General features: G+C 42.3%; 1 protein-coding gene and 1 pseudogene across 1 annotated transcript; one reads left to right on the forward strand and one right to left on the reverse strand.

Annotated features, from left to right (window-relative positions):
* Positions 1-5,486: 5,486 nt before the first annotated feature.
* Positions 5,487-7,061, reverse strand: LOC123805045 (annotated as a pseudogene).
* Positions 7,062-10,745: 3,684 nt separating this feature from the next.
* On the forward strand, positions 10,746-11,936 carry LOC123805046 (28S ribosomal protein S9, mitochondrial-like). The gene is given in 1 exon segment (XM_045817472.1): positions 10,746-11,936. A coding segment is annotated over 1 exon segment (1,191 nt).
* Positions 11,937-13,570: the final 1,634 nt, after the last annotated feature.

Raw genomic sequence — 13,570 nt, forward strand, 5'->3', positions numbered from 1 at the left:
TTTCACCCTACTGGACACGTTTTATAAAGGGTAGAAAAGAGATAAGGCTCTTGTTAGAGATGGAAAGGATTGTGAGCTGATCTCAGCAAACAGAACCCTTGTAGGATGTTAGATTATGAGATATAGTGGGAGTAAAGTATAGAAAATAGCTGTGCAAAAGAGTAGAGTTAACTACAACAGTAATATATTTCTGGAAGGTACTGAAATGTTCTAAGATCCGAGAGGCGTGCTGTGTAATATTTCTAATTGTATGGAATAAGAGTTATTTACAATAACACTGGAATAACAATCATGTGACCAAAACTATATGACCTGAATAACAAGAATAGTAAGTGCACGACATAGAGTAGTGTGCTATTGGAACACAAGTGAAGTGAAAGAAGGAAAATTAAAATACACTATGCATTTAAACAAAATGCAATTAAACAAATAAACAAAATGAGGGAAATTAAACAAAAAGAAGAAATAAAAAATACCAATAAAATAAAAGAAGTCATAATAATGGAAAGATAATAATAATACAAATAAACAATAACATGCATGTTGTCTGGAATAGCAAAGTTAAATTTGTCCCAGTTTCTCAGTTTTTGAGATTAGCCTTCTGATACCTCTTTGGGTATGTTTCTGGACCTTTCACAGCTCCAGGTCTTATTGTCTCACTTGGGGGGAAAAAAGAAAAATAAAGAATAAAAAAAGTCCCCTGGTGATTTTAAATTTGACTTGTGCCTTCTGCTGGTCTTCCTGGATGCCGCAGGCTGATGGGGGCTGAGCTTCACTTTTCCCCCTTCTTATGGTCTGCAAGGATGGGACCAGGTCTTGGCTGCACTCTTCACAGTTGCCCAGCCTCCAGCCCAGATCCTCCATTCACTGCTGGGCCCCCACTGCCTGTGTGTGCCAGGCTAGTGCATTCAATCCACCAGTGTGCCATCCGTGAGGTGCACTAATTAGGGGTGACTCATAAACCACCTTCTCCGTCTTTGCTGTCCTATGTGCTAGGCACTCTCAAGTCTCTTCAGAGTAGTTCAGCTCCCCTACTGAGCTGTCTTTCTGGGGACTGGTAACTCCCTGAGCTCTGCTGCTCTTCTCTGAAGGGGATGTCTCCTCCTTCCTCCTAGCAAGCCAGCCTGGCTGTGCAGGAGCCGGGGGCAAAGGCTCTGATGTTACAGAACAGAACAAGGGGGGGCCTGAGACACTATACTATTATTTAAAAGGCCCCCAGGTCCGTTATGTCCGCCGCCCTAGGAAAGACGTCTCTCAATGCCAGAGATTTGTGAAAAGGAAAGGAAATGTTTATTTAATGCTATACAAACTTAAAGTAGTGACCTAATGTCTTTATCAAAAATCCCAAAGTCCCTTAAAACACCCACAAACACAGTCACAGTCCTTCCTTCCTTCCCCCTTTGCCCAGTCCAGAGTACCGTATCTCAGGAAAGGAAAACGGAGTCCATGGCTCAGACAGTCCTCTGGTTCTTAGTTAGTACTCCATCTCGACTGGGAGACCTCCCTGGGTTCCCGGCACCCTTGGCTGAGTCGCTGGGATCTCTGTTAAAACCAGGTGGTGGTTCCCCTTCTAAAGCTGTGGGGGTCCCCACTCTGTCCAGGCCGCGTGGTTCTCTCCCTCTGGGATGCGCATGGCTCTCCTTCCTAAAGCAGCATGGTTCTCCCTCAATCGCTGAGGTCCTCCCTATTCTGCTAAAGCCACATGGTTCTCTCTTCTCAGGGCTGCGCATGGCTCACCTACTCAGGGCTGTGCATGGCTCTCCTTCTCAGGGCTGCACGTGGTTCTCTTTTAATGGCCACCAAGTCTGGGTTTTAAATCCCCACGGCCAGTCTTCCTCTGCAGCCCCATTTCCGACTCCTCCCACACTCGGCTTCACATGCCAGAACTCGTATCCTTCCAGGTGTACTGGGCTGCCATCATGAGTCTGGGCAGGTGTGGCCCCATGTCCTGGAGCCAATCTTCTCTGAGCTCCCACGCAGGCGCTGTAGCTTGGGGGATCTGCCCCCACTCACGTCTTGGTGGGGAAGTTGCTTCCATTCCCCTGGCTCAGGGCATGGCCACAGCTATTTAACATATCTAAGCGACCAGCCAAAGGCTATAGATATGTTAAATGACCACGCCAGAGGGTAGCTGCAAGGCTGTTGCTATGCAAAACAGCTCTCAATGACCCTGCTCTATTTGTCCCTTCCCCCAACCCACACCCTGGGGTGGGGGGGATGGAGACATCTTAAAATCTCCTGGACACCTTAAGTTCTGGACCCCATTTCAAATGCCCATTTGGGGTCCCCCCTCTTGGCTGCACCCTGTAACACTGATACTGAGGCAGTGGTGAAGGGGCATAGAAGGGGTTGTGGCTGTGTGGACAGGGGTGCTGCAAGTGCAGTGGGGGTGGCCAGGGCAGTCACTGTGGGAGAGTTCCCTAAACAGCAACCAAGAGCTTTTTATTTTAATAAAATTCTCCTGTTCAAGCCTTCTGTTCCTAACAAGTGTCCAGCCTTTCACACAGCCCAACTTTCCAACAAGAGTGGAGACTATCTGGGTCAGGGTTCGTCAGGGTTCACCTTTTCTCCTATCTACAGGTATCACCCAGCTCCCCAATTTCTCTGGTAATGAGCCAGCTGGTGTCCACTGTCTCAGCAGGTGAACACTACCCCTGTGTGTCTCCTACTTCTTTATTCCTCCCAGTGACTTCAAGCATTCAGTTCCATTCTGGTGCCACTCTTCCCTCCCTGTTTGGCAGGGGAGGGAGCTGTTGATGTGGCTCTCATTCAAGGATCCTGCACCAGGCACCGCCAGGCACCAAGCTGGGAGTTATAGTAGCCCTGGTCCCCGCACTGGTCCCAGGGACCTTACCATCCCAAAGTAATCTCCTTTGCCATCTGTTTTTCAATGTCATCTACAATTTTGGCCTCCAACCTCATATATGCTGGGATTCCATTGGCTATTCACATTGTTCCTCAGATGATTGGCTAGATGATCTCTGTGCAGGGGGAAGTGGGCTTCACTCCCAGCTACCTGGCCACCATCTTCTTTACTGATCTTATTTTTCTTAAAGAAAACCCTTTAACATTTCATGTAATACTGGTTTGGTGATGAATAACTTTAGCGTTTTCTTTTCTGGAAAGCTCTTTATCTGTCCTTTGACTCTAAATGATAGCTTTGCTGGGTAATGTAATCTTGATGGTAGGTTCTTCCTTTTCATTACTTTGAATATTTCTTGCCAACCCCTTGTAGCTTGCAAAATTTCTTTTGTGAAAGCAGCTGATAGTCTTATGGGAGCTTCTTTGTAAGTAACAAATCGCTTTTCTCCTGCTTCCTTTAAGATTCTCTCTTTGTCTTTAACTTTTGGCATTTTAATTATGATGTATCTTGGTATAAGCCTCTTTGAGTTCATCTTGATTGAGACTCTATGCTTCTTGGACTTTTATGTCTATTTCCTTTATCAAGTTAGGGAAGTTTTCTGTCATAATTTTTCAAAAAGATTTTCAATTTATTGTTCTTTCTCTTCCCCATCCAGCACTCTATGATGCCAATGTTGGCATGCTTGAAATTGTGCAAGAGGCTCTTTATACTATCCTCATTTTGGGGATACTTTTTCTTTCTTGTCGTTCTGACTGGGTGTTTTACTTCTTTATATTCTAAATCACTGATTTTATTCCTGGCTTCATCAACCCTACTGTTGATTCCCTGTGTTTCTTCATGTTACTTAGTTTATCTTTCATTTCTTACTGGTTCTTTTTTATGGTTTCCACGCCCTTTTTTATGCTGCTGAAGTTTTTGCTCAGTTTACTGAGCAACCTTATAACCAGTGTTTTGAACTCTGCATTTAGTAGATTGCTTGTTTCCATTTTGTGTAGCTCATTTTCTGGAGTCGTGTTCTGTTCTTTCATCTGAGCCATGTTTCTTTCTTCCTCCTTTTGGAAACTTCCCTGTGTTGTTTCTAAATATTATGGAGAGTTGCTATGACTCCCTGTCCTGATAGAGTTGTCTAATGTAGTAAGTATCCTGTAGCGTCCAGTAGCACAGCCTCCCCATCACACAAGTTGGATATTTGAAGTATGCCCACCATGTGAGCTTTGTGTATCCTCCTCTTGTAGTTGAGCCTTGATTGCTGTTGGTAGACCAGTGGGAGGGATTTTTCCAGGCCAATCAGCTGTAAGAACTGGCTGTGACCAGTGACCAACAGCCTCTGACCCCTAGGAGGATCAGCTGTGAAGAAGCCAACTCCACAGAGCAGAGCTCTGGTGCCTGCTGAGTTCACCCTTTGAATATGTTGTTTGAGGAGGTGGTTGGGTGTTGTTGCTCTGACATGGTCTCTATCTGTCCACTGGATTCAGAGTCTCTGAGGCCTCCCAGGCAGAGCAGGCCAAGGTTAGCCACTACCTGTGTTCTGACTGAGGCCACTTGGCATAAGCTACAATGTGGTCTGCATTTGGCTGCTGCTTGTGCTGAGCTTGGAGGTGCCCAATGAATCCAGGCTGTTAACCAAGGTCAGCTGCTGCTAGTGCCAAGCCCGAAATCACTTAGTAATAGGCACGGGGGTTTGCTGAGGCTAGGTACTGCTTGTTTGAGAAAATTTAAGAATATATGAAGCATAGGCCAAGACAAACCATTTGTATGGAAAAGCCACTGGAATCTGCTTGGGTGAGCCCACAAGTTGGGTGAGGTGGAGCCTCAGATAATCACCATGGTGGAGCAAACATTGTGATCCAGGCTAATGGAGTCTCAGATATAGTGCCCACCTGCCAACTCTGTGGTGGAAGGGCTCAGAAAAGGAACAATGGCTTCTGCCAGCACTGCTGTCTGTTGTCTCCCAGCTCTTGCTCTGATGCCAGCTACTTCAGTTTCTGTGGTGCCTTTCATTCTGCTGCTTCTGTGCTGGAGCTCAGAGTGAGTGAGTCTGAGTAAGTCTGTGCATGGACCCTTTAAGAGGAACTGTTTGGGACTCTAGTAGTTTTTCTTCTGTCACTTCAATCCCCACTGCTTTTTACAGCCAGAAGTTATGGGGACTTATCTTCCTGGTACTGGAACCCTGGACATGGGTGTCTGGTATGGAGTTGAGACCCCTTGCTCCCAAGATGTCCCTCCTGCTTTTTATCCACCACACTTAGGTGTGGAACCAGTCTATTCCATGTCTCTTCCCCTCCTACTCATCTTGATGTGGTTTCTCCTTTAATTCCATAGTTATAGGACTTCAATTCAGCTCTATTCCTGACAATTCTGAATGATGGTTGTTCTGCAGTTTAGTTGCAATTTTGATGTGGTTGTGCAAGGAAGCAAACCTTGTTTACCTACACTGCCATCTTGAAAGTCCCTTCTGAAGTATTTTTTAAATACTAAAAATAATTATAGAATGTAAAATACCATGTGAGTAGCAAAAATTTTAAATTAAAATGTCTGTAAAGAGTTGGGAAAATTATTTGTGATTCTGGAGCCCCCCCCAGAATGTCAGAAAGTCAATAGGAATGACAACTCCAACCACCATTTACTTCTTACTGGGCTTGCTGTGGCTGTGGTACTGGATCTGACCATGGACCACCAAAGTGAAGTCACTCATCTCTAGGATGTGCAAGAGTGTGTCCAGTAGGTCTATCAGGCTGATCTTTTTGAACTGCTTATAGATGACTTTATGAAGGTGGTCTGACAGCTGCACCATCCCAGTGAGCAGGCATGTCATCAGATTCCACAGAGTAACCATCCCCAGGTGTACCTCCAATTCACTGACTGCGGGTGCCTGGTTTAAGCCCTTCTCTCAGAGAAGCTCATGGTGTGCTTGCAAGTGACTATGGGCAGCACTGACAATGAACTGACAGGCTTGTCTTCTGAACTTTGAGATGCCACCACCAAGGCTTCTTCACTGTGAGATCCTCCTCCTTCAAGAAGTTCTTCTGCAGCACACATTGTCACTTAGGAACTTGGACATGTAGTTCTTTACTGAGCCAGGCAGAACCACCAAGCAAAGTTGGCCCTCTTGCAGCTTCTGGGCAATCTTCACAGCAACTAACATGGTGCTGTTGGCACTGCCACCACACAGCAGTCCCTCCTATATGATCAGTATGCATTCAAAGGTGAAGGACTCCTTGTCATTGCATTTGAACCACTTGTACACCACTGTCTGGTCCAGCACCATGGGGATGAAGTCATAGATGATCTCTTCCACCTCATATGCCATCAGCTCTTCCCTGTTCAGCTCCTTGGACTTTGTGAAAATGGAGCCTTCAGGATCTGCTCCAATCATTTTGGATGCAGCACACTTCTCCTTTAGCTTCCTGGCAATGCCCACAATGGTGCCACCATGCCTACTGAAGTCACCAGCATGTCCAGATTCCCATCACATTGCTGCAAAATTTCCTCAGTGGTGATGTCATAGTGAGCAACAGGGTTGCTGACATTGTGTTATTGGTTCAGGATGTGAAAATTTGGGGTCTCATTTCTCAGCCTCCATAGCACCCCCAAGTGAGACTTGGGAAAATCAAACTTGGCATGGGTGAGTATCCTCAAGATCTCAGCCCCCAGACCCACAGAACAACCCTCTTCTCCGTACTCATCTTCTCCAGCATTATGATGTTGTAGCGGTAACCCTTCACTACAGAAGCCAGGGCCAGCCTGATTCCTGTGTTCCAAGATGTTGGCTCAATGATCAGCCAGGTTTCAGAGTCCAGCCAACTTGGCCTCCTCAACCATGTGCAGGTTGATGGGCTGTTCTTCACACCCCTACTCACATTGAAGAACTCACACTTGGCCAACAGGTCACACTTCAGGCCAAAGTTCTTCCTGATCTTGTTGACCTTACCATGGGAGTATCTCAAATTTTCTTCATGATATCTGGCAATATTTGGGGGAATTTTGCCAAGGCAGTGTGCTGATGTGGGGAGTCAGTGACGGGCCTGCCCTGGTGCCAGGAGCACCTGTTCAGGGCACTGGAACAGATCCACAATTGATCCTTGGCATCATGGTCCCCCAGTGTCTCCTGCTCCTGGTTCCCTTTCTCTGACTGTGTCCCTGAGAGGTGAGCACACCCTGCTGCCCCTTATTCTGCTTGGAGTGTCTCATAAGACATGCCACAACCTGAACCCAGCACAAGAAGGGGGCAAGTGTCAGCCGGAAAACTGTAGACTAAAGACTATTGAGTTATTTCTAAACATAATTGTTGTCAGATAATAGGTAGTAAAAGGTTATTTAGATGATTTTATTTGCTTTCCTTACATTTTTATGGACTTAAAACACTTTCTTGTAATTATTGACCATCTGCATCTCTTCCTCTGCAAATTTTGTCCATTTTTCTATTTTTTCCTCTGTGTACATTTACATATTTTTATTAGAAATGTAATGTCAACACTATTAGAGATGTCTTCTATTTTCCCCCCTTTCCCCCTTACACCAAGCCGCTCTCCCTCCCAGCTTTCACCACATTGTTGTCTGTGTCCATGGGTTATGCATATACACATACATGTTCTTTGGCTAATTTCTTCCAGTCCCCCCCCCTTTTCTTCTCTGAGATCTATCAGTCAGTTCCACGTATTCATGCCTCTGGTTTTGTTTTGTTCATCAGTTTATTTTGTTCATTAGATTCCACATATTAGTGAAACCATATGGTGTTTATCTTTCTCTGACTTCCTTGCTTTGCAAAGCATAATATTCTTCTGTTCCATCCATGATGTTGCAAAGGGTAAGAATTCCTTCATTTTTATAGCTGCATAGACTTTCATTGTGTAAATATACCACAGCTTTTTTATCCAATGATCTATTGATGGGCACTGGAGCTATTCCAGGCTTGGGCTTTTAAAGCATTAATGCTAATACCCTTCACTAATACACAGAGTCCTCATTTCAACAGATACTTATTAAATGTTTATTATTTGTCAGAAACTCCAGCCAAAACCCATATTCCAGATCTATCTTCTGAGATCTAGATGCTTATATTTACTGAAAATGTACACTTGGAGAAAGTAAATTATAAATACCCATTCATCCATGTGTGTATGAATGGTCAAGGAGAAAATACACAGTTCAAAAACACTTATCCCTAAGCCTTGCATGGCCATAAAGTAAAAAGGATACAGTGTGTTATATGAGACAAACACTGGCTGGACATTAGACTCTCTGTAATGTCTACACTTGTTTCAGAATTTTCAGAAATTACATAAAGTCTCTGAGTTTTTTCTCATTTATAAAGTAGGAATAATTATTTTTATAACAGATAATTATTGTAAAGAGCAACAAATAAAAATATTTCAAGTGTCATACAGAGCATATTGTACATTTGGTACTCTACAGACAGATATTTGTTGCTCTCCTTTCTCACATCCATTCTTCCTTTAAAAGAGGTTTCTTTGACATAATCAAAAATACTGTAATTACATGGCAACTATGTGGAAATATTCAATGGAAGGTAAATAAATAAATTTCCCCCATATATTAGCTTAAGTGTCATTTCTATCTACTGGAGTAATTTCTCTGATAATTTAAAGAAGGAAAACAATCACTAGATCAGTTCCATATGGTTTATTAAAAAAATAAAGCTATCACTCCAGCTCATTTTATATCATGCACTTCCCCATTCCATGTCTTTTATCTGTTATTTTCTCAAGAAAAATGTGTGGAGCAAACTTCAGGGGAATTCTGGCCAAGATGGAGGCAACGGTAAAAATGCTTGGCTTCCTTGCACAACCAAAAAAAAGATAGCAATCAATTTAAAAATTATAAACAACCAGAAGTGCCAGAAAATCAAACTGCATGGAACTCCAACAACCAAAGAGTTAAAGCAACATTCAGCCAGACTGGCAGGAGGGGCAGAGATGGGAGATGGAGCAGCCCAGCTGAGAGGACACACAGCAAGGTGGTAGACTGAGTGGGTGAGGTGGGGCTTGCTGAATGAGAAACTAAAGACTCAAAACCAGCTGTAAAATACTACAGAGGTTGTGATGGTAGGAGAAACTCCCAGTCTCACAGGAGAGTTCATTAGAAAGAGGGGCTAGAGCAGAGCAAGCAAGTGGTGTTGTGCTTCTCTGACCCCCTCCCCCATAAACAGTTTCACAAAACAGCAAACAGGGTTGCCCTGCCCTGGTGGATACCTAAGGCCCCTCCCCCTTACAACATAACAGGTGCACCAAGATAAAGAAATATGGTACAAATGAAAGAATATATCAAAACTCCAGAAAAAGAGCTAAGTGACAAGGAGATAGACAACCTACCTGATGCAGAGTTCAAAACACTGGTAATCAGGATGCTCACAGAACAGATTGGGCTCAGTCGCAAAATGAAGGAAGAAATAAAGGCTCCACAATGTGAAATAAAACAAAATATACAGGGAACCAACAGTGAAGGGAAGGAAACCAGGACTCAAATAAATGATTTGGAACAAAAAGAAGAAGTAAACATCCAACAGGAACAGAATGAAGAAACAAGAATTTAAAAAATGAGGAGAGGCTGGTGGCTGAGGCAGAGCTGTGGGGCATTGTGGGCTGCCATGTTGCCACCATTGCCTAGTGGTTACTGGTTACCACTCACTCTTTAGGACCTCTTGCTTTCTCTTTAAATCTTTCATTAATGAATATTGATCTGATACATAAAGGCATAGAAATTGTATTTATCCCACAGATATGGTTATAAAAATGTTTAAGTACTCTTGAGAACAGAGACTACTTACATCAGAAACAGAACAATGGCTTTATATTTTGAAACCTGATTATGTTATATGTTCTATCTTAACCAGTAAGAACAGATTCATGACATTGTAAAAATGAGGGAAAATATACATACTATAAAAATGATCATGATAAACTATACAATTCAGTGTCTTTGGAATCTGGATAATGTTGTACCACCATCAGCTATCGAGTACCTAAACATTTTCATTACCATAAAAGGAAACCCCATACAGTTCGAAGAGTACTTTCCATTTTTTCCAAGCCCCATTCTCTCATGATCTCTAAGCTCTTTCCTGTCCCTATGGCTATGCTCTCTTTTTTATGTACAGATGCTTACATGTATCACTTCCAGTTGACAGAGCTTCATTAATCACTTGTTTGTCTTAATCATTTCATTGTTTATTTACCAGTATTATGTTACTGGCACCAATTTAGTAACTGTTTGTATGTAGAAAGGAGGAAATCACTTTGATTTCAGGGATTGAATACAGTTGTGTATATAAGTTTGATTTCTCAAAAGTTACATAGGAATGAGATTTTGCATATCCCAGTTTTTGGTTAGTGTAGAAGTAACTGGCCTACATTATATGTTAACTGAATAAAATTTATAGAGTGGAAATGAACCAGTGGCTGAATGTTCCATTTAGATGCTAGGAGACCAGTCATATTGTGATGTCACAGATCCTCAGGTTGAGAACCACTATGGTTAGAATTGCTTATCTGTGTAGGCCTGTCAAGACAGCCTTTGAAGCTGCAGGTTTGAAATTATACTGACGTGGAAGGAAGCTAAAGAAAGGTTTACTTGACATGGCCCAAATTTCTTCAAAATCTCAAGATGTTTCCCCTAATGTTGGATCAACTGATTCAGAAACCTCCCTTACATCTGCCTTCTATGAAGACCCATACCCTGGGTACTTGGACTTGAAGTCTCTGGTTGAAGAAAATGTCTTTCAGGCTTTTTGTGAAGTGACCTTGATAAAAAGATCCTGTTACACAGTTTGTGCCTCTGAACCAGATGAAGATAATGATTTTATTTCTATGGCATTTTCCAGAAAACTGTGGAAAACAGTTGAAAGTGATCAATAACAACCAAGATGGCGGCCTCCTGTGTGTCCTACTGTGCTGCACTTTCCTGACCACTCTTTCTTGGGGGCAGGGTTAACCTGGCTCGTAGGCAAGTCCTCTGGAAAGCTGCAGCTGCAGAGCTGCAAACAGTTTCCGAATCCCAGATATTAAGGCTAAGACATACTACAGTTGTAACAACAAAGAAAAATGTGGCTTCCTTAAGACGTGAAACCTACACAGTGGATTTTATTAAAAAGCAGATTGAGAAGTTCAACCTAGGAAAGAGACATTTAGCCAACATGATGGGAGAAGATCCAGAAACTTTTACACAAGCGGATATTGATAGAGCTATTGCTTATCTTTTCCCCAGTGGTTTATTTGAGAAGCGAGCCAGGCCAATAATGAAGCATCCTGAACAGATTTTTCCGAAACAAAAAGCAACCCAGTGGGGAGAAGATGGTTGTCCATTTCATTTTCTCTTTTATACTGGCAAACAGTCATATTATTCATTAATGCATGATGCTTATGGAAAACTACTCAATTTAGAAAAACATAAAAATGAGTTGTAAGCCAAAGGTCTGTTTTCAGAGGAAGCTAAAACCAAAGACCTGATTGGCAGCAGATGGCTGATTAAGGAGGAAATAGAAGAAATGTTAGTGGAAAAACTGTCAGATCAAGATTATGCACAGTTCATTCGGCTGCTGGAAAGGTTATTGACACTGCAGTGTGGTGCTGCTGAAAAAGAATTTTTGCAGAGCTTTCGTAGGAGTGTAACTATTCAATCAAAGAAACAGCTGATTGAGCCTGTGCGGTATGATGAGCAGGGAATGGCCTTCAGCACAAACGAAGGTAAGAGAAAGAGTGCAAAAGCAGAGGCAGTTGTTTATGAACATGGAAGTGGAAGAATAAAAGTTAATGGAATCGATGACCTACTTTACTTCCCTGTGACACAGGACAGAGAACAGTTGATGTTCCCTTTCCACTTCCTGGACCGACTTGGAAAACACAATGTGACCTGCACAGTCTCGGGAGGTGGGAGGTCAGTGCAAGCTGGAGCAATACGCTTGGCAATGGCCGGAGCTTTGTGCAGTTTTGTCACAGAGGAAGAGGTTGAGTGGATGAGACAAGCCGGACTACTTACTGCTGATCCACGCATCAGAGAACGGAAGAAGCCAGGCCAAGAGTGAGTCCGCAGGAAGTTCACCTGGAAGAAGTGCTAAGTGTTTGCTCAGGAGAGGAGAGGACATGCTGCATGTGTGCCTGCATGTGGCAGACATACAATGTGAGGGCAACACTATCAGAAACTTGAGTTGTGAGATTATTTATTTTTAATGCTACTTTGGAAAGGTTACTTTATAAAAATAATTTTTAAATGTTTAGCTTCAATCTTCCGCTTAATTTTTTTAGCTTTTTCAGAAGATAGTTTTAGAAGAATAATTCATAGAATCTTGGCATACTAGATCTTAAGGGAACATTGAGCCAAACCCAGTCAAGTAACCTCATTTTGTAGACAAGCTCCAAAGTTTAAGTTTAAGCCACATTGCTAATTTAATGATTGAGCTAGACTTGAACTCACTTGTCTTGATTCTGTTGTTTGCCCACATGGCAATTGTTACAACACAGTTTTCACCACTGAGAGATGAGAGTGCTTGCTAAAAAGGATGAAATAAGTTCAGTGCCTTTGTCAGGAGCTCAGCAGAGCTGGAGAGGGCTGAGCTGCCACAGCTGATTGCCATAGCAAGCCAGCTTCCCCGCCCTTCACCCCAGCAGCTACCATTCTCCTCTCCATTTCTGACTTTTTCCTACATGTAATTGATGCCATGTGGTATTTGTCTTCCTCTGTCTTCACTTACTTTACTTAACATCATGCCCTCCAAGCTGGGTACATAGTTTCAGTTATAAGGTAAATTAGTTCTGAGGATCTAATATATAGAGTAGTGACTGGTTGATAATACTATATTGTATCATTGAAATTTGTTAAGAGGATAAGTCTTTAAGCATTCTCAAATAAAGAAAGAAAGAAAGAAAGAAAGAGATCAATAGAAGTCTATTTGGTCAGATAAGAAGAGAACTTCAATAGTGATTAATGAAGGACCCTTGGAGAGAGAAGTTTTGGAAAGGTCCCTTTCAGAATATTTGACACTGATAATATGAAAAGTTTAGTTCAGCAGCTTAACCTGTATGGTTTTAGTAAAGTGCAAAAAAATTTTCAAAGATCAGCTTCTCTAGCTGACTTTCTGGCACAAGAGAAAGTACTCTGTCTTAAACAAGTTACAGTGACATTATAATCCCAATTTCAAATGAGGGTATCCCCATCTTTTAGTAAGAATTAAAAGGCATAGGATTAAAAGTGCTTCTTCAACAACTTCATTAGCTCAAGATTTCAATAAAAAGCACTTTGGAGCTGAGGATCATGTGAATAACCCTAATTCTGGTTATGTTGCTGAAAACATGTTATGGTTCTTGGATAAATAAAGCAGCTTATATCACCTATGGAATCAGTCCACTTTTGTTTTACATATTTTTAAGTCTGACAAGAATTTTGTGTGTCTCCACTGCCTTTATAAACTCACTGAACAGTTCTTTGTATTTTTTGCAAAGAAATACAAAGAGGTAAAACATACCTCTGGGACTGGTATCTGAAAGAATCAATATGACAGTTAAAAAGGATCTATTGTTGTAAAGGACAATCTTTTTATCTGTGAAATGAGATTATATTTGCTTCAAAGGATTGCTGTGTATATGGTATGAAGTACTGATTATGTTATCTGTATTGGGCTGGCCTCTAATTTTACCCCTATACCAGCAGGACCAGAACCCCATCAGACACTTGGAAGAGTTGAGGTACTCTTCC

The sequence above is a fragment of the Phyllostomus hastatus genome, unplaced genomic scaffold (genome assembly GCF_019186645.2).
Source record: "Phyllostomus hastatus isolate PE091 unplaced genomic scaffold, TTU_PhHast_1.1 phas_scaffold_28, whole genome shotgun sequence".
In the NCBI taxonomy this organism is placed as follows: domain Eukaryota; kingdom Metazoa; phylum Chordata; class Mammalia; order Chiroptera; family Phyllostomidae; genus Phyllostomus; species Phyllostomus hastatus.